At 37.4% G+C, this 22,013-nt stretch overlaps 1 protein-coding gene across 10 annotated transcripts in view; it reads left to right on the top strand.

The window, feature by feature from the left end:
* LOC111871549 (neuronal acetylcholine receptor subunit alpha-7) overlaps nt 1–22,013 on the top strand; it is a 452,324-nt gene that overhangs the window by 396,912 nt on the left and 33,399 nt on the right. For all 10 annotated transcript variants that reach the window (XM_033754298.1, XM_023864728.2, XM_023864723.2 and 7 more), the window contains 2 exons: nt 3,545–3,654; nt 20,340–20,520. In XM_033754298.1, the coding sequence (XP_033610189.1) occupies nt 3,545–3,654; nt 20,340–20,520 (291 nt within the window). The remainder of the gene's footprint in view (nt 1–3,544; nt 3,655–20,339; nt 20,521–22,013) is intronic.

Raw genomic sequence — 22,013 nt, 5'->3', positions numbered from 1 at the left:
TTTCTTCCTCATTACGGAATTCTAATAAATATCTTTGTATATAATGTAACGGTTCAAGTCCACAATACATAATTCTCATATTAAATAAAATTATTTCAAACTCGGTAATGAATTATCATTGTAGGTTACATGTTCATCTTTCAATTTAGGTAGTTTTCGTGAAAGTATTTTTATTGCTAGTGGGGTGGGACTAAGTCCCTTGTACTGCGGCCACTTCTGGCCTGTTGTACCAACCCCAGATGATAGGTGAGGGTGATTGTGGAGGAATTGGTAGAATGAAGATTGGCAAGGGAAACCGAAGTACTCGGAGAAAACCTGCTCCGGCCCACTTTGTTCACCAAAAATCCCACTTGACCAGACCCGCGATTGAACCCGGGCCGCCGCGGTGGGAAGCCAGCGACTAACCGCTTGAGCTATGGTGCGGCCTCCTTCGTGAAAGCAACTTCTAAATAGTGTAACTTTAATTGGTACAAATAATTTTGATTTCGATACAATAGTCCTTAAAAAGTTTTAGTACAAGAAATATTAATTATATTTAGCTGGATAAATACATTTATAATATGTGAATTTTTTCACTGATAATTTCGAAATAAATAATTTATGACCGTGTGGATAAATGAAATAGATGGACAACGTTTTTTACACCCTGACTTGTATTATTCCTTGTAGTTTAAAACGAACAAGACCGATTCAATTTTTATTATGTCATAAAAATTCGTCACAATATGTCATCCTGTGTTCAGTCGAAACTGTTTTGAAGTAGCTGTTGATTATAGTAGATGCCTGAGAGTTTGATCTATCTGGTAGAGCCAACCAGTAGAAGCACATACTCTAGGGTAGTTTAAGCACAAGGTACTTCCATATGTAGGACTGTATTTACTCTCAACACAAACATATTCGTGGCCACTTGTTCTCTTCACTTTTAAGAGTACATAAATTTCAGCCCTTCAGATTTCTACAAACTGTTACTCTAATGAGGCATATTGAGTGAACCTCTTAATTCCATATGTTCGTATTTTTTTCGAGGTACGACACATGAGAAATTAAGTATCTGTGCCAATATCCGTTTTCACACTTATTCATAGATGGCACTCTTATGGAAATTTGGTAAATTTACGTCCAAACATTCATGAAGACGCGTGTTATATAAGATAGGTCTTGTACAAAGTAGTAGTAGAAATTTGAGCAAGATTGAAAAAGGAATATATTTCTGACGTTCCTTACAGTGTCAGAGCGGGAGTTACGGAAGTTTTATACAGTGTAATAAGAAACTCTGCTTTATTTAATAAAGTGTTTTCCACAAACACAATGTGGAACATACGGCATTATAACAATTTTCCTTCAATTAATTAAAATTTTTAAATAAAAAGCCTTCATAAAAGTTTAACAATAACAGAAATAGAGTTACTTTAATAATTCACTAAAGCAAAGTGCTCTTTGCAGTACATTTCCTGTTACATCCCTATAAACGTGCCTGGGCATGTAGACAACACTTCTTTATGAAGCAAGATAATGAATGATCTATACCATTGATTTTTCTGTTCGCATGGAGAGAGAGATGCACGGTGGCCGTAGCTGTATTCTGTGTCCCTTTGTAAAAGTACTCTACTTATAGTAGTTTTGTAATAGCAGTAGAAATTAGTGTCGATTCTGTCTTAAAAATGGGTTGTGGAGAACTAGTTTGCATGGTATGTCATGACTTACATAACAAATTGTAGCACATAGTTTGTAACCGAATTTACAATCATTCAGCTCCCTTTATATGTTCAGAATAGAATAAGATTATTTATTTTAAAATAGATTAATGAAGAATGAAAATTTCTTCATGATGTTACAATGAAATTAGAAGAATTATAGTATGTTTGATCTTACGGTAACTAAAAATCGTTTATACCTTACAAGACATTTTTACTTTTTTAGTATATAAATTTCCGGCAACATTAAGGATACAAGATATTTCTGGTGGCTATCTGTGACAGTGGCATTCTGTATTATTGCATTGTACACAATTAAATTAAGTTTTGGTAATATGTGATTTTAAACATCCCCGAATATTAAACTGCGTAGGCTGTATAAGTCAGTGGCTTTATAAATATATCGCTATAATATGAAGAGGTTGAAAAAATCTGTTGATAGCGCAAATTATAAATAAAAAACTATATATAATTATATCATGTCTGTAGCAAGCCACTGAATTATTCTGTAGGCTTATCTACTAAAATTACAGCATGATATAGGCAAGAAGCTCTCAGATCTGCAGAAAAATTGTGCGTCGGTGAACTACATCGAACTTATGATGGCATATTGCGGTCATGAAAGTGATGTAGCTATATAAATGTACGGACGGTCCACAGCCTGCTGAATATGTAAGTCAGTTAAAATAATGTTGACATTTTACACTTCTTAGAGAAATAATTACCAGTAATGAATTATAATCCTCTTTATGCTACTGAAAATATATTTAACTTTTGCCACTATGATTTGTGACCTCACAGATCTAGCCATTCTCTGTTTCCGGGAATTTCTCACATCTAGCTACAAGTAAATTCCTGTAAGGGAAATAATTCGGGCGGACAGAATTTTATTCGATTAATACTCTGTAATAAATTGTTTTCAGAAAAATGAAATATATTTCAAGAACTTCTAGCCATACTGTAGCCTACATTTATACTCGAAACTGGTTGCACTCTTCTTCATATTTTGCCATGTCTTTATCCAGAATCAACTGATAATTTCAAATTCAATTTCTCGGTCCTTGGAACCAAATGCGGTGTAGGGCGAGTTTTGAGAAAACAAACGAAAATTATAAAATTTTACTGCTCGTCATTTGACCAACTATATCTTCATTCTCTAAGCTAGGCGCCGTGTAGATATTGTGTTAACCGACGTTTCGGAGGAACGTATCGCCTCAATCTTCAGGGTAGAAGAAAAAGAAATCAGCGAGCGAACCAGCGTAGACAGGTGCTAAGAGACTGAATTCTTCTTTTTCTTCTGTCCTGAAGATGGAGGCGATACGTTCCTCCGAAACGTCGGTTAACATAATATGTACACTGCCCCACATCCAAGAAGACTGCTTTCTTCCTAGTGACTGCCGTGAAAACCTCAAATCTTACAAATTCCATTCAATTTGAAATTAAGAATAAGAATAGAATATGGATGTTTGCTTACGTTTGAACTTACTGATCACAATGGATTTGTATTTGATTCTGTAAGTTCAGATACAATTTATTTCGATATGTTGTTAGTATATTCTTCATGGCCTGGTAAGCAATGGCAGAAATTATTATAACCCTGCTAGTGTATAATAAATATCTTAGTTATAGGCCTAGAAGTCACCTTCAGCTGAACTGTGAAAGGTTGTGTAGGGGTGCTCTCGGCGATCACATGGTCTCTACTACGCCTCTGGGGTCAAAGCAGTGCACTAGAAGTGAAGGTCATCCACATGGGACTCAACTGAACTACGGGACGCACTCACAAGTTTCTTTGAATTTTCTTTTCTTTTTCAATTCTTTTTTTGTCAGACTTATTACTCATTGGTTCTCAGGAATGGAACGACGTCAACTTACGGTGGAATTCATCGGAGTATGGCGGAGTGAAAGATCTTAGAATACCTCCACATAGGATATGGAAGCCAGACGTACTCATGTATAACAGGTATGCCAGAAAAAATGAGAACTTGGATTTCTGACGTGTACTTGTTTAGTGTGAGTCTAATGCAATACACTTGGTGGGTCTGGTAAAAAGAAGGCTTATTTCCAAATATGTATGTATATATATGCATATATATTCATATATACAAGGATTGTTTTCTGTACTGTTTTTCCTTGTGCCAATTTAAATCCGATGTGTTGATAGAAACGTAAAGCGAGTTTATTCATTTATAAAGTTTCTGAACGTAATTTAAACACATGTTTGCATAAAATATCAATTTTTATTTGTTTGTCCATAATTTTATTAAAACAGTGCTACATTCTTTTGTACCAGTTCCTCTAATCCCGTGCTTCATGTTACCATGTAGTAATCCGTACAATTTTTATCGGTGGAATCACTCATATACACCAGAAAATAACTGACAAAAGCTAAAAAACATTAGTTATTATTATGCCAATTAAATCCTTAGGACCAGTCATCAACACCTATATTTCTGTAGTCTGCACCTCAGTTGGTTTGATTAAAAACGTATGTTACAAGAAAATTGTCTCTAATTGGCAGTCTACCGTATATGTCGGGTAAGAAATCATAACACCGTATTTATGCATCTGTTTGCGTCGGAAGTTAACATTTGGGGCGTCAATTCAATTCAATTCATTATTATTTATGTGCTGAACCAACAGCCGCAAGGCCAATTACAGACACAGCACAGTGTAGATAAAAGTAGTTACATACTGGACAAGCACAACATAAAGTCAAAGACTAAGCAATAATTCAGTTCAATTCATGTTTATTTACATGCAAACTTAACAGCACAGAGGCCAATTAAAAAGTCAGCACGAGTCCATAAAAATACACAAAAATAATTAAAAAACGAAATACAAGATATGATAGACTATATAATGGCAATAAATTAATAATAATTCCAAGAAAAATTAAAGTTAGCGTTAACAAGTGAGAAAAATAATATAAGTACAATAAGGACAATGCACGTACATACACGCATAGAAGTTAGTAAGAATAACAATAACTCAATTGTTTTTTACTTATTTGTGTGCTAACCCAACAACCAATATAATAATAAAAATAATAATAATGACAATAATAATGAAGAAGCCCAAAAGGCGAAATCTTCGTTGAAAATATATTCATCAGGTAGTAAAAGAATTTCGCACCCTAAATGTAACCTGGCCGGTCACGGTAACCGAGCGGTCTAAGGCATGTACTGTCTTCGCTCGCTTGGAAATCGGAATCGTGGGTTCGAATCCCACTCAAGGCATGGATGTTTAGTTTGTGCGTGTGCGTTTTTCTGTGTCTGTGTACAGGTAGAGGCCTTGCGACGAGCTGATCACCCACCCAAGGAGTCCTACCGAATGTGTAAGATCTAGAAAAACGAAGTGAACAGAGAAGTTCATGGAGGTAGGCCTAGGCCCACTGGGGCTCTAGTGCCAAGGAAAAGAAAAATGTAACCAGACGACTCGTGTCCGGCTTCAGGGAGCCTGCCACTGGTTAGTCCTGAAACGTAACACTCTACTGCACGACCTCGCACCCTGTTTCTTTAAGATACAGTACATTGTAACTTTACCTTATTACGAGTATGTGCTGTTTGCCAGTAAAGATATACGTGTGTGTGTGTGTGGGGGGGCGCTGTATGTTTATATATATGGATGGATGTGTACAGCCTACAAACTATAACGATGACCAATGCGACAAATGGCGAATTTTATAATAATAATCTTAGTCATTTTAAATAATTTTATATATTTTTAACATGCTTTCAAATTTAATTTCAATATAAAATCCACTGGAATGCTGGCCAATACTAATAACACATGCAATAAATAGTCCTCTCGTTACAAAATATCCATTGTAACATGATGACCTTCGTAGCCGAAATCTGACTAGCTAAGTATGATTATATATCTAATTTATAATAAATGTATTCAAGGATTTTGTCAGGTAATCTATTTGTATATATATTATATACATGTGAAATACTAAGGCCGGTCACAGTAGCCGCTCGGTCTAAGGCATGAACTGTCTTCGCTCCGTTGAACACTGGGATCGTGGGGTCGAATCCCACTCGAGGCATGGATGTCTGTGTGCGTGTATTCTGTGTTCGTGTTGCCTTGCGACAGGGCTGCTCACCCGTCCAAAGAGTCCTACCGTTCGTGAAAAATGATCACGGAATGAATGGGCCAAAAGAGCCATTGAAAAAAATACATATATTAAGACTCAGAAGTGCATAAACCAGATTATGCACCCTGGAGTTATTGTCCACCAGACGCGTAGGAACAAATTTTGGTTTTGCCATAACATTATCATTTCTTCTCATATGAAGAAATGAATGTATGAATATATAATTCAAATATCCTTTCATCTATCCTCCAGTTTCTTTATCTCGTAAACTATTAATGGTGGAAGTTAGGTGTAAATACTGTCACATGTAGGGGTGACTATAGACGGGGTTTTGGATAGGATGTTTGGGTTTATTGACACCTTATTCACGCAACTCGGGATTACAGTCAATTAGAGCGCTATCGCTATTTCCACATATTTTACACACGCACTACGATTCTCAGTCTTCACTATTCGTATCCTGGCAACGGATTTTTAACCGTCTCACTGTAACTTCAAATCTCAGATGAAGACTTTTTTGCACAGTCTAATTCATTTCTTCTCAATTAACTTGGAATGCCATCTCCATAAAGTCGACCAATTCTCGGCGCCAAGTCACTCAAACGACATTGTTCGTCCCTTTACAACACCTCAGCACGGACTACGCAGAAAACACTGCCTATCTGTTGTTGAGAAAGCTTATTTACTGATCCGTTACCAAGCAATGGATATTTTATTATTGCGCGCGTTCGCTTCCGCTGGAATAAGTTTACCGTCTCGTTCCGTAGTATTGGGTCTATAGCTCATAATAAAAAGAATGGTCGTTTCAGGAATGGAAATCGGGGTACTTTTCAATATTGCAATTACGTGAATGAGTTCCGGTCCAGGTAAATTTCTTTCGCTAGTCTTTCGCCTGTAGGAAAGCACTGGGACCGTGAAAACAAGGAGCAGTGTGATTATCACCGGGAATCCGTTTAGTCACGTGTTAATTTAATACTTGCTCTTCTCTTCCCATAAATGGTGCGGCAGCATGGTGACGAGAGACGAAATTGTATTGCTTTGAGTCGCTTCTGGAGTGCTCCATTTCATTTCGTGAAGATGACGAGGGCTGATAACAGCTGGAATGGTACAGAATGCAAAAGAAAATGATAATTCCCTATTTTTGAAACCAAAGGAAGCATGTCCTTTTACGGCTAATAACGATTCGTAACTGCTATTTCAGAATAAATAAGCTATCGACAGAAAACAAGATCTTACTGTACAAAACCATGCTCAAACCGATATGGAAGTACGGGATACCATTGTGGGGATCAGCCAGTAACTCAAACATAGAAATTCTCCAACGATTTCAAAGCAAAGTATTACGAATAATAGTTAACGCGCCGCGGTACGTGCCGAACACGGTACTACACAAGGACCTAGATGTACCAACAGTACGAGAGGAAATAAAAATACAAAAGCAAAAAGTATAAAATCAGACTCCAGGCCCATCCGAACAACTTGGCACAAAAACTACTCGACAACGAAGGTGAAATCAGGAGGCTAAACAGATTTAAACCATCAGATTTTCCCACCAGATTCGAATAATACAACACTTAACTGCTTATTACTAAGTAGTTAAAATAAGTATTGAGCATGTTCATTAGAATATGCTCACCACGTCAAATACTCTCTTTCCTTTTGCTACATGTAAATTAACCACAAAATGTACTTATTATCCACATTTAGTGGGTAGATTGTATAATTATTGGAGTCAAATAAAAAAAAAAGAATAGATAAAGTTCGCAAGGCTTATATTTTTGTATAAGTCATGGTAACTCAGTAACGACCTGTCCCACAAGAATTGTGATGAGGGTTATTAATGCGACATGTGCACGCCCAGCAACTTAGATACATTTAAAGTGGGTAACAACCAAACAAAAACATGTTCTTCATATTTCAATGCAGATTTCTCTGCACGGGCTGACTAGTCTCATACAATAGGATGCGACGTTATAATATCATTACTGTGATATGATTACCGATGAAACCTCTGTGCCATATTATCGCACTCTGACGTGGCAGAGTTCTGAGCTACGTTGCTCAAACAGAGATGTTCCTCGTATATTTCCTCTCTGTTTACCTTGTAACTGAAATGATCTGGTTAGGTATGGAAAATGGAATTAACATGTTAGATTCTATAGGGAAAGGATTCAAGTAGATAAGGGAGGTTTCCGAGCCTCAGTATCCTACCCTCATATCTAGAATAAAGTGAGGCCCGTGAGAATCTCCAACCACAAAGGAATACATTAAAGGATTTTAAAATCACAGACACGCTCCAGAATACAATGCAGTGGATTGCAAATTACGTTGTTAAATAACGTGTTGGAGAAGAGAACAATCTTCTGGTATATAACGCCGTATATTACGTTTGAAAGTCAACTGACGTTTCGGAGGAATATCGCCTCCATCTTCATGATCGAAATATAATCCGAGCAACATAAAGCAGGCTGTAAGCAGAGTTCTGCTTGAGGGGCTTGGGGCTGGATAATGCCATGCCACACAAAAATAACACCGGAGCAATATAAAAGTTTTAGGAAATACTATTCATATGTTGTCCCTTATTCTAATAAACAAAAGTGATCAACATGCTGTTTGTAAGAATGTGACACAAAAGATACAGTTTATGTCCAATAAAATGAGAAAATAAGGACATGAGAAGTTATTCCCTGAAATTATGGGTTATCACTTTATTAAATACATAAACTCTATGTGTCATGACATACAACATGTCTGTTCCAATTAAAGTTTTGGAGTATTACATTCTTCTTCAACAAAATAACCTTTTAGTTTCTTATATCATTCACATTATAGACTAAGGTAGGCCCCACACCGGCATGCGTCAAGACATGTAACAGTCAAGACGATGTCTGCTTCATGACGCAAAGAAAGGAGTACAGTTGAAACGAATGAGATTACGAAAACCGCCGCACACCGGTCTGAGTCATGATGCTGACGTCAGCTTCATGCTGACAAATCACGAATGAAGCAAGGTTGCGTCTTTTGACTTATGTCTTGATGCTTGCGGCTGCCCTAACAGTCACATTAATTTCTTCTACTAGATCATCTTGACAGATGTCCTTCCATTTCTCCTCCACCTGTCTGCTGACTTTCCAGTACACTTAACTAGCAAGGGCGGTACACTGCAGGTATGTGAGGCAGAAGTTCTTCAGTACCCTCCACATGTTTCCTTTCAAGTTTTTTGTCTTTATTACACGACCGTCTTTACGACTAGTGTTTGTTCCAGAAAACAAGTCATTTACGTTCTCCTTCGTGAACACTGAGTCAGGGGTCTCCGCTTCAAACCTGAAGCAAGTCACCGAGCAGAAATCTACTTCTTCGCCACTTGTTGACACACTCCACTTACTTGTATTTTGTGAGGTATCTTAAGTACAAACAAAGTTATATTGTGTTACTTTCGTGAGAGAGAAAGTTTGGTTTTTTTACACGTTTTATTTAAGAATGTATCCGCATATGAGTAACATAGACTTGTGATTTTCAAGCACGGAAAACTCTACATAAGACAGAAGATACTAGTGTCCTTCTCTCAAAGGCTTAAACCCAATGCTCTCTTTCCCTAAATCTTCTTCCACCCCATTCAGTTTTTTTTTTTCGCTTAGTATGGGGGTGGAGTCCAACTGGGTCCACTCGGCACGGCGGCCATTGATTGGCCTGTTGGTATCCTGCCCCGGGTGATTATGATGATGGAGAATTTGGTGGAATGAAGATTGGCAGGGGAAACCGAAGAACTCGGAGAAAACCCGCCCCAGCGCTACTTTGTCCACCACAAATCCCACTTTACCAGACCCGGGATCGAACCCGGGCCGCCGTGATGGGAAGCCAGCGACTAACCGCTTGAGCTATGGCGCGTCCTTTCCTACGCAGTGACTAGTGTAAGTAACCAGTTCTCTTTCATTTCCTGTTCTCTCGAATGCTTCCGGAGAATGCTCGCAACCTCATCACATCCATACACTGCAGTTTCCTCTACCCGAATAAGCATGTATGCTCTATCAGATCTGCAGTTATGTGCCCACATCTCGCCTTTTTATAAAACGGGACCTGTTGTTTGTTTAGGCGCAGACAACGCAGAGTTTGAAAGAATTTTTTCTCAACACTCTGAACAAGAACTACCTCTCCTTTCAGAAAATTGTGTAGAGTTTCTGCCTTGATCTGATGTACCTGTATTTCTGATCTGAAGTTCTTTGTTTCTTGACTGACATTTGTCTCTAAAGTAGCCCGTGTTCTCTAGTTACTTGATTCACAATTTCTGCAAAGGATCAGATTTGGGATTTTTGAACCCTGTGTTGTACCCTATGAAAAATAGTCTGTGTTATTAATCTTCTTATACGGGGGATATATTCTAAATGTCGCATCAGACAACATACTTCTCACTGTAAGGCCTAGACACAGATAAGTGATAAGAAACTTGTTACGCTTATTGCCCCTGCTATAGTAGCTTGCGTATCTTAGAACAATATGTTTATTGTCACGAACTGACTTATTTTCCTCAGGAGTAACGTTATATTTGTGGTTCGTATGCTTACCTCTGTCATCGGGTATGGCAACATTTCGCCCCTCCACAATCTGGTCTAATCTGTTATTTATATGCTCCTTCAATTTTATAGACCATGGACCACCATAACCTTTACATTTTGTATCACATGTAATCTCTTCGAGGATACATATTTCTTAGCGTTCTTCAGATAGGATTTGTTCTTGCACATACATATGCAGGAAAGTAAGTACTGATTTTGAACATCAGAATTCTTCAGTTCATATGAATTCATCGGATCCTTGAAGAAGATATCTTCACGTTTTCTTGCGAGTGCATGAAACGTCGAAGCTTCCGCTTGAGACTTCTATATTAACTACTCGTATGTCACTCACATATCGCTGTCGCTGTAAGTTATGGGATAGGCTGACTACATGATACATTCTAATCATCTTTGAGTGAGAAGTATCTTAGTTATAAATCAAGATACCGATTTCGTAAGAATTTTTCCCTTTCCACGTTTCGTTGATTGAGGATTCCATAATCGTCATCACTGGCGTAGAGAGTTTTCAGTACTGAATGGAGCAGATCTCGAAACAGCTGAAGTGTTCTGAGTGTTATACGAATAAAAATTATTGTGGCATGTAGACCCATTGCTAGGAAACGAGCTGACAAACATGTTTCCTTAAAGACTGATTCTTGGAAACCCACTCATTGAAAATATTTCCATGGATACGAGTGATCAACAAATATTTCCCTGCATACCAATACGCTATATAAGAGGTCGTTCAGACCAGAATGAGGTCAGGAGCATCCGGTATGTAGGCGGGATCAAATACCTCCACCGCTGCCCTGCGAGTCGTAGGATGCGACTAAAAGTGAATTCAGTTCCTGGGGGTATAACGGGGTCACCCGGTTCCTTGGGGATATAAATACGGAGACTTGGCTTTCCAGGTTGGGAGTCTCGAATATGAGACAGTAAAATGTGGTCATGGGTTGCGCGGGACTCGGATCTGAGAATGACTGCGCTGGCGAGGACCAGCAGCAATTGTAAACTGAGGATGTTACTTAAGGATTATAACCGCAAGTGTTTAGCTGGAAAATAAAATTACTGGTCGTGAGTCTCAAGATGCTTGTCGACAAAACGAACTGATTGGCTGTAAACCGCCTGTCATAAAGTAACTCTGACTTTCAATGAAGGCAGGCGTAGTCCAGTCAGCGTGGAGTGAGTTGTAGGTAGACATTTATTGTGAGATATTGTAAGTTATTGTGATTACGAGATAGCCAAACATGCAAATTGTACATGTATGTAGATGACATGTACTACTGCTTTTTATCGCAGTAAATATGATTGAGCTGTCGAAGATCAGCAGAAGTTGTAAACGATAGACGCGTCCTCTCGCCCGACGCCCCACATGAACAAATCCATAAGTGTCTGTCAGTTAACGAGAATCTCGTCTTGGGGCCCCAGCTGCGCCTTGACACCAAGAGAGACAAGCCGACTGACCGTCGGTAATAACGTAACTTTGACTTTGACAATATCCAGTCTCCGTCTGAAGGGGGGGGGGTGTGGTCCGCTGCTCTGCACAGTCAGAGCGCCTACATGGAAATGCCGAAATCTTCTCCCGTCAGAAAGGAAACCCTATTTCTAAAACTCTATGAGCTCAGTAAACACCTGCAAGACTTACATACAGACGTGGCTCTGCTTTCAGAGACTCATCTCAAAGCACATGAGAGGTTGTATATAGATGATTATAGTGCAAAATGAAGACTTCTAATAACATGCCATGTGGCCAAGCATATTCATAAGAGGCAAACCCATCTTCTCGTCAGAGAGGGTGTTACATAACGACTATTACCGCAAGAGTTCAGTTGGAAAAATATTCTGGGCCGAGTCTCAAGGGGCTTGATGCCAAGAAGAACTGATGGGCAGTAAACCGCCAGTTGTAAAGTGCCTCTCACTCTGACTCCGACGCCGACTCTGACTCCGACCTTGACTCTGACTCTGGCTCTGACTCGGACACTGACTAGGGCACTGGCTCTGACTCTGACTCGGACTCAGACTCGGACTCTGACGACCCTGACAATATTCAGTCCCCATCTGAGACGGAGGAAGAGGAGGTTCCCTTCTGTACACAGTCAGAACGCCTAGCAGCAATAAGGGGGGGGGGAGAGAGACATACAGAGAGGAATGAGATCGCATAAGCCTACTTTAGTAAAGTAAGATTTGATTTTTATTATTTCATCCCATTCTTAAAACTGAGATTGTGTTAAATACTGAAGAGGAACAAGATACTTTATCACTTTTGTAAATGAATTTTACACTGTTTTCCACAAATCCTATAGAAAGGTAAAGTTTTCTATGTGCTTCACTAATTAAACACTGCGCGATGAAGACGAATAGGGGGAGTGGGTGTATAGATCCACCTTTTCTTGACCTCGTCACTGGTTGGAGATGAGTTGTCAGATTTACGCCCCGGCCGATTTACCTCCGGGAAAAGAGCCCACGGTACCCATTTGATAAGAGGCTGGATGGGATCCAGAGCCGGTCTGGAAGAAGTGGAAAAGAGATAATTCTTGATACTACAGGGACTCGAACTCCTACCCTTCAGTCGTCTAGCCCTTAGTCAGTGGCTATACCGAATGCGCTATCCCGGCTCCTAAATCCTATAGTAACACGATCATAATATAGAGTTTAAGAGTCTACATAATAACAATAAAAATAACAACAAAACACAGATTTTGTTTTCAGTATTCTAGACACAGATCAGTAATATAGTTTTAACTATAGAAAAATGTACGAATTGCATTCTTTAGAGCTTTCTTGTATTCATCAATGCCGATTGCAATGTAAATTGAAGAAGAGGTTTTATGCCGGGTCCTTATGCTCCTGTTCTCAGAAAGGTAGCAGCAGCACATGTGACAGGCACAGCCTCAGAATTATCACGCGTACTAGCCCAAACGCACTATTCAAATACAGCGTTATATTAAAATTGTTTGGCAGAGAGGTTCATTTATGCTGCATCAGGCCAATGCCGAGATAGTTTTTCACGAAAGCGGATTTGATATTTTGGAAACGCACCTCCAAAAACAACAGACCACGCTCGCTTAAGTCACCATCAATCACGTTGATGTCCCTAACAAGGCAGTAGGGGCAGTTTCGTTGTAAATAACACCTGCAACAGTCAGATTCTAAGACTGCTTAATCATAAGATATCTGGACCATGTAATTACTGCTAATTGAATTGCTTTTTATAGATTTTATAAAGTAAATAATTATATACAGAATTTCATGAATTGGTAGTTCAGTTTCGGAGAATTCCCAATATATTTACTAGCACGACTTTCAGTGTTCCTCACAATTTCTGTGCGTGCCACCTAATCTGCGAGCCACTGCATTAAGCAACTAGATGAACGAATGGTAAAAATCAAGCTTTCACAGAAAAATTTAAGTGCTCCACGGAAGTCGGGGTCCAAACCTGCCGCTTCGTTTGCTTACCTGTAAATCCATATTTGCTCCAGTAATTCAATAAGCACTTTTAATAAACGGGTTTTTTAAGACAAGCCATTTGAGGTAGATGGTTCCTTACCCCCTGCCTATTGTTTCTATTTGGAATGTGAATGCTTTACACTACAGTACATATAAAATCAACCAGTCCTGTTGAGTATGATATTGAGCAGGTTGACAAACTACTGAAGAAATCCCAAAATTTTCCCCCAAAAGATTATTATAGCATAAATAAAAACTTCGAAGTCCTGCAATTCTGGTCGTAATTTGAGGAATGAACGAGAAATATGAGTGTGTAAGTCCACATCCTCAAGATCACTTTTGTAACAATGCATATGCCCCAATTTTTATCCAGTCCTGCCCCAAACGGGCCAAACATGCCTTTACGATATACTTTTTATGTGACTCATGTAACTCGGCTTTTCGGCGATTCACTGTTGTTTGTTATGAAGGCAGATAAACGGACGCCTTCGCGAGGTTTCACAAGAAGAAGCTTAAAGTGAATAAGTCATGTGACTCGAAGGCGATCTGATTGGGCCACCACGGCTAATCCATTTTCCAAAGAAATATTGATCAAATACTTGTATTGCTATACCTAAGTTCCGCCAAACAACAAACATGCAAATGCCCGCTAACAAAGAAAAGAACTAGTGGATGTGCATTGCATGATGGTCGTGGTTTTACATTCGTAATTTTGATAAAAGCAAAAAAAAAAAAAAAATGGAATTTTGAATAATTCAAAATCATTCTATACAATATTATTCCGCTGTTAATTAATTAGTTGGAAATTACACATGTGGAAATATGTACACAATTTTTCATTTCCAATTCACTGGGGCAGTTTTATGAATATTCTACATATACAATATTTTTCATTTTAAAAGATTGAACTGTTTTAGTTCTCTGTTCTTATTACAGACATCTTCCCAGACCGTTCAAGTGACTAGACTGCCGTTTTGAGGAAGCTACTAGAATAGGGCATAATTTGCTGTACTGAGCATGGGCTGACATAGGCCATTTATATATTTATTAACATGTTTAACATGTAAAATGTAAATGTTCTTTACATTATGATAAATGACTTACAACTGCAGACAGTGACTCTAACAAAAGACAAACCCGTTCTCTCGTCAGAGAGGGTGCCCAACAATAACAAGACCGTAACTGTCAATACTAAATTTCTGGTCATTAGCCCCAGATTGGGCTCGACACCAAGACTGACTGACTGACCGTCAATCGCAATGTGACTTTGACTTGATTGTCAGTTCTTTTGGAAGTCAGAATAGTTCCCTTTGAGTGTCCAGTCAGAAGAGGATGACGGTGTGTCAAATAGCGATTTCTGAACTGCTGTAACCAGTTGCATAACGGTCCAATAAATTTGATCATCAATCCAAAGCCCCGAACATGTGGCAATATATATTTTTAAGGTGCAAACCGAGGATTTTATGAGGCTTTAAGAAGAGCAGTTATAGGAAGTGATCACAATGGCTGCGTCATGTAGTAAGTCTTGTAATTTCTTCTAGCGCTTGAACACTTGGGCCTTGAGGGTTCTCAAATCCCACTCAGGGCACGAATATATATCTGCGTTCATCTCTCTGTTGCCCTCTGCGAAGCACTGATCCCCACCCATGGGATCCTAGCAAATGTCTATGAATAAAATTCCGATGAAAACTTGAGTTTTTAATACCATGTAAGTATTGGAAGTACAATCAGTTTTTAGTGCTGAAATACAGATCACTGCTAGTAACTTGATTCCTTTCCTTCCATTGTTGTGGGGTTGTGAAATTGTGAAAGAATTATGCACTCCATTTTGAGGAACACCGAATTTCCAAACGAATTCAATGCCACTTTACGTCTTTCATTTACTACAGTGTTCTTCCACATAGAAACATGTTGGGACAGAAGGAATCCGAGCACTTCCAAGGCCCTGTGTAACATCTTGTGACATTTAGTTTCTAACAATGTGGAGGTTGTTAGCTCCCCGCTGAACCCCTAAGTTGGGGAACCATTCCTTGTCTACTGCCTACATATGTTGTAATCTTCACCAGATACAAAAATTTAGTCGAATATCTGAGGGATGGGAGAACTGGGAAAACTTAGGTCTACGGAGATGGGTGGATAAAATATAAGAATAGATCTTGAGCGAAATATGTTGTGTGAGTGTGTGTGTGTGTTGACTGCACTTTAAGTGGTTCGCGGTAGGTTCAGATTGTCTGATCATGTGAACACTCTAACGATATTTTGGACTCAATAAACAGTTTCCAAAACGTTAACTGTTTCAAACGAAAGTTACAGATCTTCTGTAAGGTTTGTATCTGATTTTGAAAGCTTACAACCTCTTTGTATCATGCATCATTTTCTCAGAAATTTGATAATTTTTTATTTTATGGTCGTTTGGTTATAGCCCAGGGTTAGAGTGAACAGGCCAAAACAAAATTAAGCCAGCAACTCGCAGTGAAAATCTCAATATCAAATTTCTTGGAAATCGTTTAAGCAGTGTGAAAAGTGAAGCATTAGACTCCCACTCACGCATTACATCAAAATAACGAATGAAACTGTTTGAAAATGTAGGTCGCATACCTTGTACTGTCGTCATAATATTACCCAGTGACATGGAAACAGACAAGAAACCTCCGTGTGGGTGGTCTTAGTTGATTGGCATTACACATCAATTCACTCCCACGGAAAGTTATGTGAGAATGAAAAGCATACCTCATCCCCTCCGCAAGCTGCGTAAATCTGACCGAAATGTCGGATTCATCGACCATCTGTCTAGCATTACCATAACTCTCCAGTGGTAAAAACGAATTATGTCTCCTCCATATCGAATGATTTTGCCCCGACTTGGCTTAGTTATGATATCAAAGGAGCTTATGCTATCACCTGCCTGCTGCTCAGATGATCATTTTCCGTTTCGAAACACCGATAAATATAATCTGTCATGGAACTGTATATAACATAAATGACTTTTTAAACAAAATATTCTGCAGAAAACAGTTAAATTTACTTTCATAGTATGCATCCTCTTGTGTGTCATTCAAAGAAAATATAAAATGGGACAGTCAGAAAATATTTAAACTGAAACGAAATGGATGCTTAAAGTACGAACAGCACGTTTATTGCTGCAGGTGTTATGCTATATGTTTCAACCTTCTTTAGGTCATCTTCAAGCATATATGAAACAACAGTAATAAGGTTCTGAATATGTTAACACATAAGTATGAATCCATATTTACATTAATATATTTTATAATTCACATTCCTTAATTCAAAATTTTGACCCAATATTATGTGCATTTATATTACTGATATTTATTATTATTATTATTATTACTTTTATTATTATTATTATTATTATTATTATTATTTTGTTGTTGAGTTGCGACACAAATAAATAAGAATTAATTGTTTTATTTCATTATTAATTGTTATATACTGTTATATATATATTGTTATATATGTACGTGTATAGTCCTCCCTCGCCACATAATGGCATAACCATTGGGAGTGTACTTATTTTACTTTCCTCACCTATTAATCATAACTTTAATTTTCATGGAATTATTATTAATTTATTATTATTATATAGACTGCCTTATTTTGTATTTTGTTTTCAGTTATTTTTGTACTACGTACTACTACTACGTACTCGTGCATACTTTGTAATTGGCCTCTAAGCTGTTAAGATCACACGTAAATAATCAAGAATTGAATTGAATTTTACTGAATTAAATATATGTTATTATATATGTTAATTTGAATAATTAAGAATAAAATTAATATTACGTATGTGTTTTTATGGTCTGCCACTATAGATTTGAGAGTCTATAATTATACACTTATTAGCTTCAAATACTGTATTGCTACAAATTGAAATATGATGTCTTTCAAGTGGATGATTGCTGCTTAAATTAACAGATGAAACTTTTCCGTTTTCTGTTACACACACAAATTTGAAGTTAATAAACTTCCGTCTCCGTCCTTTCTTAAGTGTTTAATATGGATAATTAATTTTCTACATTTTTAGTGTTTCTAGAGAAATTACTATATTATCTAAAATATACGGTAAGACGGTGTATAAGACGGAGGAATGATTTCTATCTATGGAAAAACATTCACTTAGTCTGAAAATTTAAGAATAGATGGAAAAATTTCCAGGCGTATTTCTGACACTAAATTATGCTGCCATAATAAATACATGAAAGATAAGCCTTTAGTTACAGGAACCTCTCCGTTGGAATCCCAGAAAATAAATACAAAATACGAGCTATTAATTCATATTGCAGATGAACTGGAATATGAGCAAGCTTCTGTCTTTCTCCTTTGAATATTTTTATTGTTTCTGCTGAATGAACTATTATTGTATGCGATTGCAGAAATTCCCAAAACTTACATTCCATTATAACATATTCATACTTGTTAATCCCAAGAGAAGTGAGAGTCATGTAATGCTCTTATAATTTGTAAATGGAAAAAGTTTGTGGTGATATTTACAAAATTTATTTATTTTTTATTTTAAATCGCTTGAATTCTGGATAAAATAAAATTGAACATTTCCACAAATATTACAAAAGTCTTACTTCTGTTAGTAATTACTCAAAATTAAATGAATTCATATTCAAAGGAATTGTTTCCTGATACTGAAATAAAGGCTGGTTTTGTTAATTATGCTGCTGTTTTATTTTTATTTCTATTAATTGGAAAATGTTTAAGACTTGAATATAGAACACAGGCCGGCAACAATGGACATCTGGAGTTACCTCCCCGTCGCCCCCCCCTCCGCTCGTTGGCCTCCATGTGGAGTCTCGTTATGCAACGCTGTGTATTCCCCACGCCTGAAATATACATCCACTGTCAACATTTCAGAGATTTCCATCTCATGAGAGTTTTATGTCGCTACCATAAGTACTATAATGTAAACTTAACTACATATTAAAAATCAATAATTATAACAATAATTAACAATAGACATACCAGTTACTTTGATATTTTTTTTATATAATCACATTAATAATCTCTTTAGATATCTGGTCTTAAGAAATCCTGTTTTATTAGTCTTTGCCACAAGAAGCTACAGACATTACAAATTAACATTCCTATGACACTAATGAATGGAGCATATGAATTCATTCATAATCACTGATGTTCCTGTTATATTATATTCGTAATAAATTTGAGAAAATTGATTTCAGGACACATTAGTTATATAAAGGTAATATTTAAGCGATTTAAAACCTAATACCATTCTTTGTAACATAAATATTTAACATGTCTTTTTTAAGATCACCTGTGTAAATATTTCGCAGGGTTGGCAAGCGTATGAGAAGACTTGTGAGGTCCGCGGACTGTGGTACGGTGGTTGCAGCGAAGGCCCGCTGTGACGATGTGATGAAGGGATTCCTGGGAAATGCAATCTTTCTATTATAAAACGTCTTAAAATTGTGTCCTGATGAATTATGCTGACTACAACTTTAACCTAGATGATTCATACACATATAATCCATTCATCTTAACTTTCATATGTTATACGTACGTGCGATATTAATGAACTCATTATCAGAAATATTATTTATTAATTATTTTATTTCGTTGTTATTTTGTTATAGTTTTTGATGGGTTCGGTATTATGTGATGCGTCATTTTGGACAGAATTTAAAGGAGGATAATGCATTTTTATCCTGAAAACAAAAAATTTTGTAAAAGTGTTATGAAAATATTGATGTATGTCATAATGAAGCTCTGTGTATCGTAATTTGTCTTTAAAATTATTCAAACATCTTTCTGGAAAGGAACATGTTATTGTGGCTTATCTCTGTTTTAAGCTAAATCCATCATACTCACTTTCTTTTTCTTTTTTTTTTCGCTAAAATTTTAAACCTCAAAAATAAGGAATAAATATCAAACTTTTGTCATCAATAAAAAAATTCCTAGGAACTACTGAGCTGCTTATGCGCAATAACTAAACATACAACTTAGTACAATAATCTTAATTAAACAGAAATCAATCAAAAGGGGAATCTAAATGAAGCTGTTCGCTCTGAACTGTTACGACAGATATTCTGCCCGGTGCCAAGTACGACCGCCAGATGCCGTTGTTGTTGGGCCACTGTGTACTATTTCCTTCGGCTTGGTGGGAGACACATTGCCAAGAGCAGTGTATCTCTTCCTAAGTCGACATCACTAGTGATAGTCCCACAAAACCACACAAACTTAACGATGACCACTGCTGCTGCTAAACAACCGAATTTAAACAAACTCTGAAAGGTCTCTTTGCTCTCGTTTCCAAAATTCTTCCCTATAACTCGGACAAATTAACGACTCTCAAAATCTTAATAACTTTTAAAAATACGAGTAGTATTGTAAACAAAATACTTTTTAATTTGCAAACTAATGATATATATACATTTAGTTTTATTATAAATCTATAATATATTATACACAGTTAAAATAATTTGACGGTTTACTTCATGTGCACGAGATCTCTGCTTCCACAAGTAACGATATTTCTTTCCAACTTTTCCCCACCACAAGTGCCGATGAAGGTTTCGACGGGACGTATCCGACAAACGTTGTGGTCAGAAATAACGGTAGCTGCTTGTACGTTCCACCGGGCATCTTCAAGAGCACATGCAAGATAGACATTACGTGGTTCCCCTTTGATGATCAGCGCTGTGAGATGAAGTTCGGTAGCTGGACCTATGATGGCTTTCAGGTACATTTGTATATGCAGCCCTCACAGAGAGATATGTTCTGCTTGCATGGACTAGATGGGTATAGCGGAGAGGGTAAAGGAATATCTCAATTTCGGGCCTGCCCTCCAAACATCTCGCAAGATCTAACGTTTTCAATTTATATAAAGAGAAATTATCTTATTGTTTACAGTTATTTTTAGTAGTGGTAGTAGTAAAGTGATGCTAGTGGCATGAGTCAGGCTAGCTCAGCTTAGTACTGTGACTTACTAAACGCTTAAAAAAACGGCTGGAAGTGGCGGAAAGAGCAGGGGATCGTTTTGGCTACCACATTCAGATAGTACTTAGGGTCGCCACAGCCTCTTATCCTATAGGAACTGGGGACTGCTTTCCCCAAAATTAAAGCGGCCGGAATGTGAAACTGACCCCTCACTTCCAGCGAGTGCCGAGGTTAAATATAACTAGATATTCATCCCCCCAGTGGGTCTTCTTCACGTGGTGCTTAAGCTCAAGTGGTAAGGTCTCAGTCCCAGCCGGAGCAGGGAATTTTGGAAACTTGTAGACATGCTCAAGGTGTCCACCTAGTATTCTGTCCAACTTTATATGGACAAATTTTCCCGACATTAACTTGGCCGGAGGGTGGAATTGATCAGTGACTTCTTTCTAGTGCCGAGGTTAGAGCTACATCCACTTCCTTTTATGTCCCTATGGTGTGGGTTATAAGCGTGGGGATAATTTCACGTTTTAATTAGTACTACTACTACTGTTGCTGCTGCTGCTACTACTACTACTATTACTACTACTACTACCATTTGTAATATTCTTTTTCAGTTATCGTCCTTGTGGTTTATATCCGGGCGTAGATATTCCATATCCCTAAGGATTCAAAATTCAGTGTGCAGTGTATGCTGTTCCGAAGATGGCTGTCTTTTTACGGGCTGTCCGATATACCACATGGCTGTGAAATTCAAATTTTTGTTCAGTCATTTTGTTATTTTTACTGTTTATCATCCTCATCATCATCAGCAACATCAATCCTTGAACCAACGATGAATCATTGTCCCGTTCAACTAACGTCGAGATAAAATATGTTTTCAAGATAAAAAGTATTTTGCATTTCTAAACCAGGAACGACGTCAGTAAGCGCAAAAAGGAACACCACTTTTAACATTTTTTCGCCTGCTACGATATTTTTAGGAGAATGTTAACCAACAGTCCTTATGGCATTAGTTTTATCATCAAATGTATAATTTACGACGAAAGGATTACAAGAGTAAATATATGTAAAATTTAAATTTTAGAGTTATGTGTCTGTCTTGTCTTAAATTCAAATTTATGACAGTTTATGAAAAAGTTTTCAAGAATAAACAAAAATTATTTTTCTTCTTGACGTATTCCATTATCATTCTTGTAAAAATAACCAATTTTAATTGCTATTATTTCTGTTCAAATATTTTTATCGTCCCAAATTTTCAACGCTCTCCGAAACCTTTAACTATTTTTTACATTTAATACT

The sequence above is a fragment of the Cryptotermes secundus genome, unplaced genomic scaffold, assembly GCF_002891405.2.
Source record: "Cryptotermes secundus unplaced genomic scaffold, Csec_1.0 scaffold1066, whole genome shotgun sequence".
NCBI classification, from domain to species: domain Eukaryota; kingdom Metazoa; phylum Arthropoda; class Insecta; order Blattodea; family Kalotermitidae; genus Cryptotermes; species Cryptotermes secundus.
The sequence above is the reverse complement of the archived record's forward strand: the minus strand, read 5'-3'. Positions and strand labels throughout refer to the sequence as shown.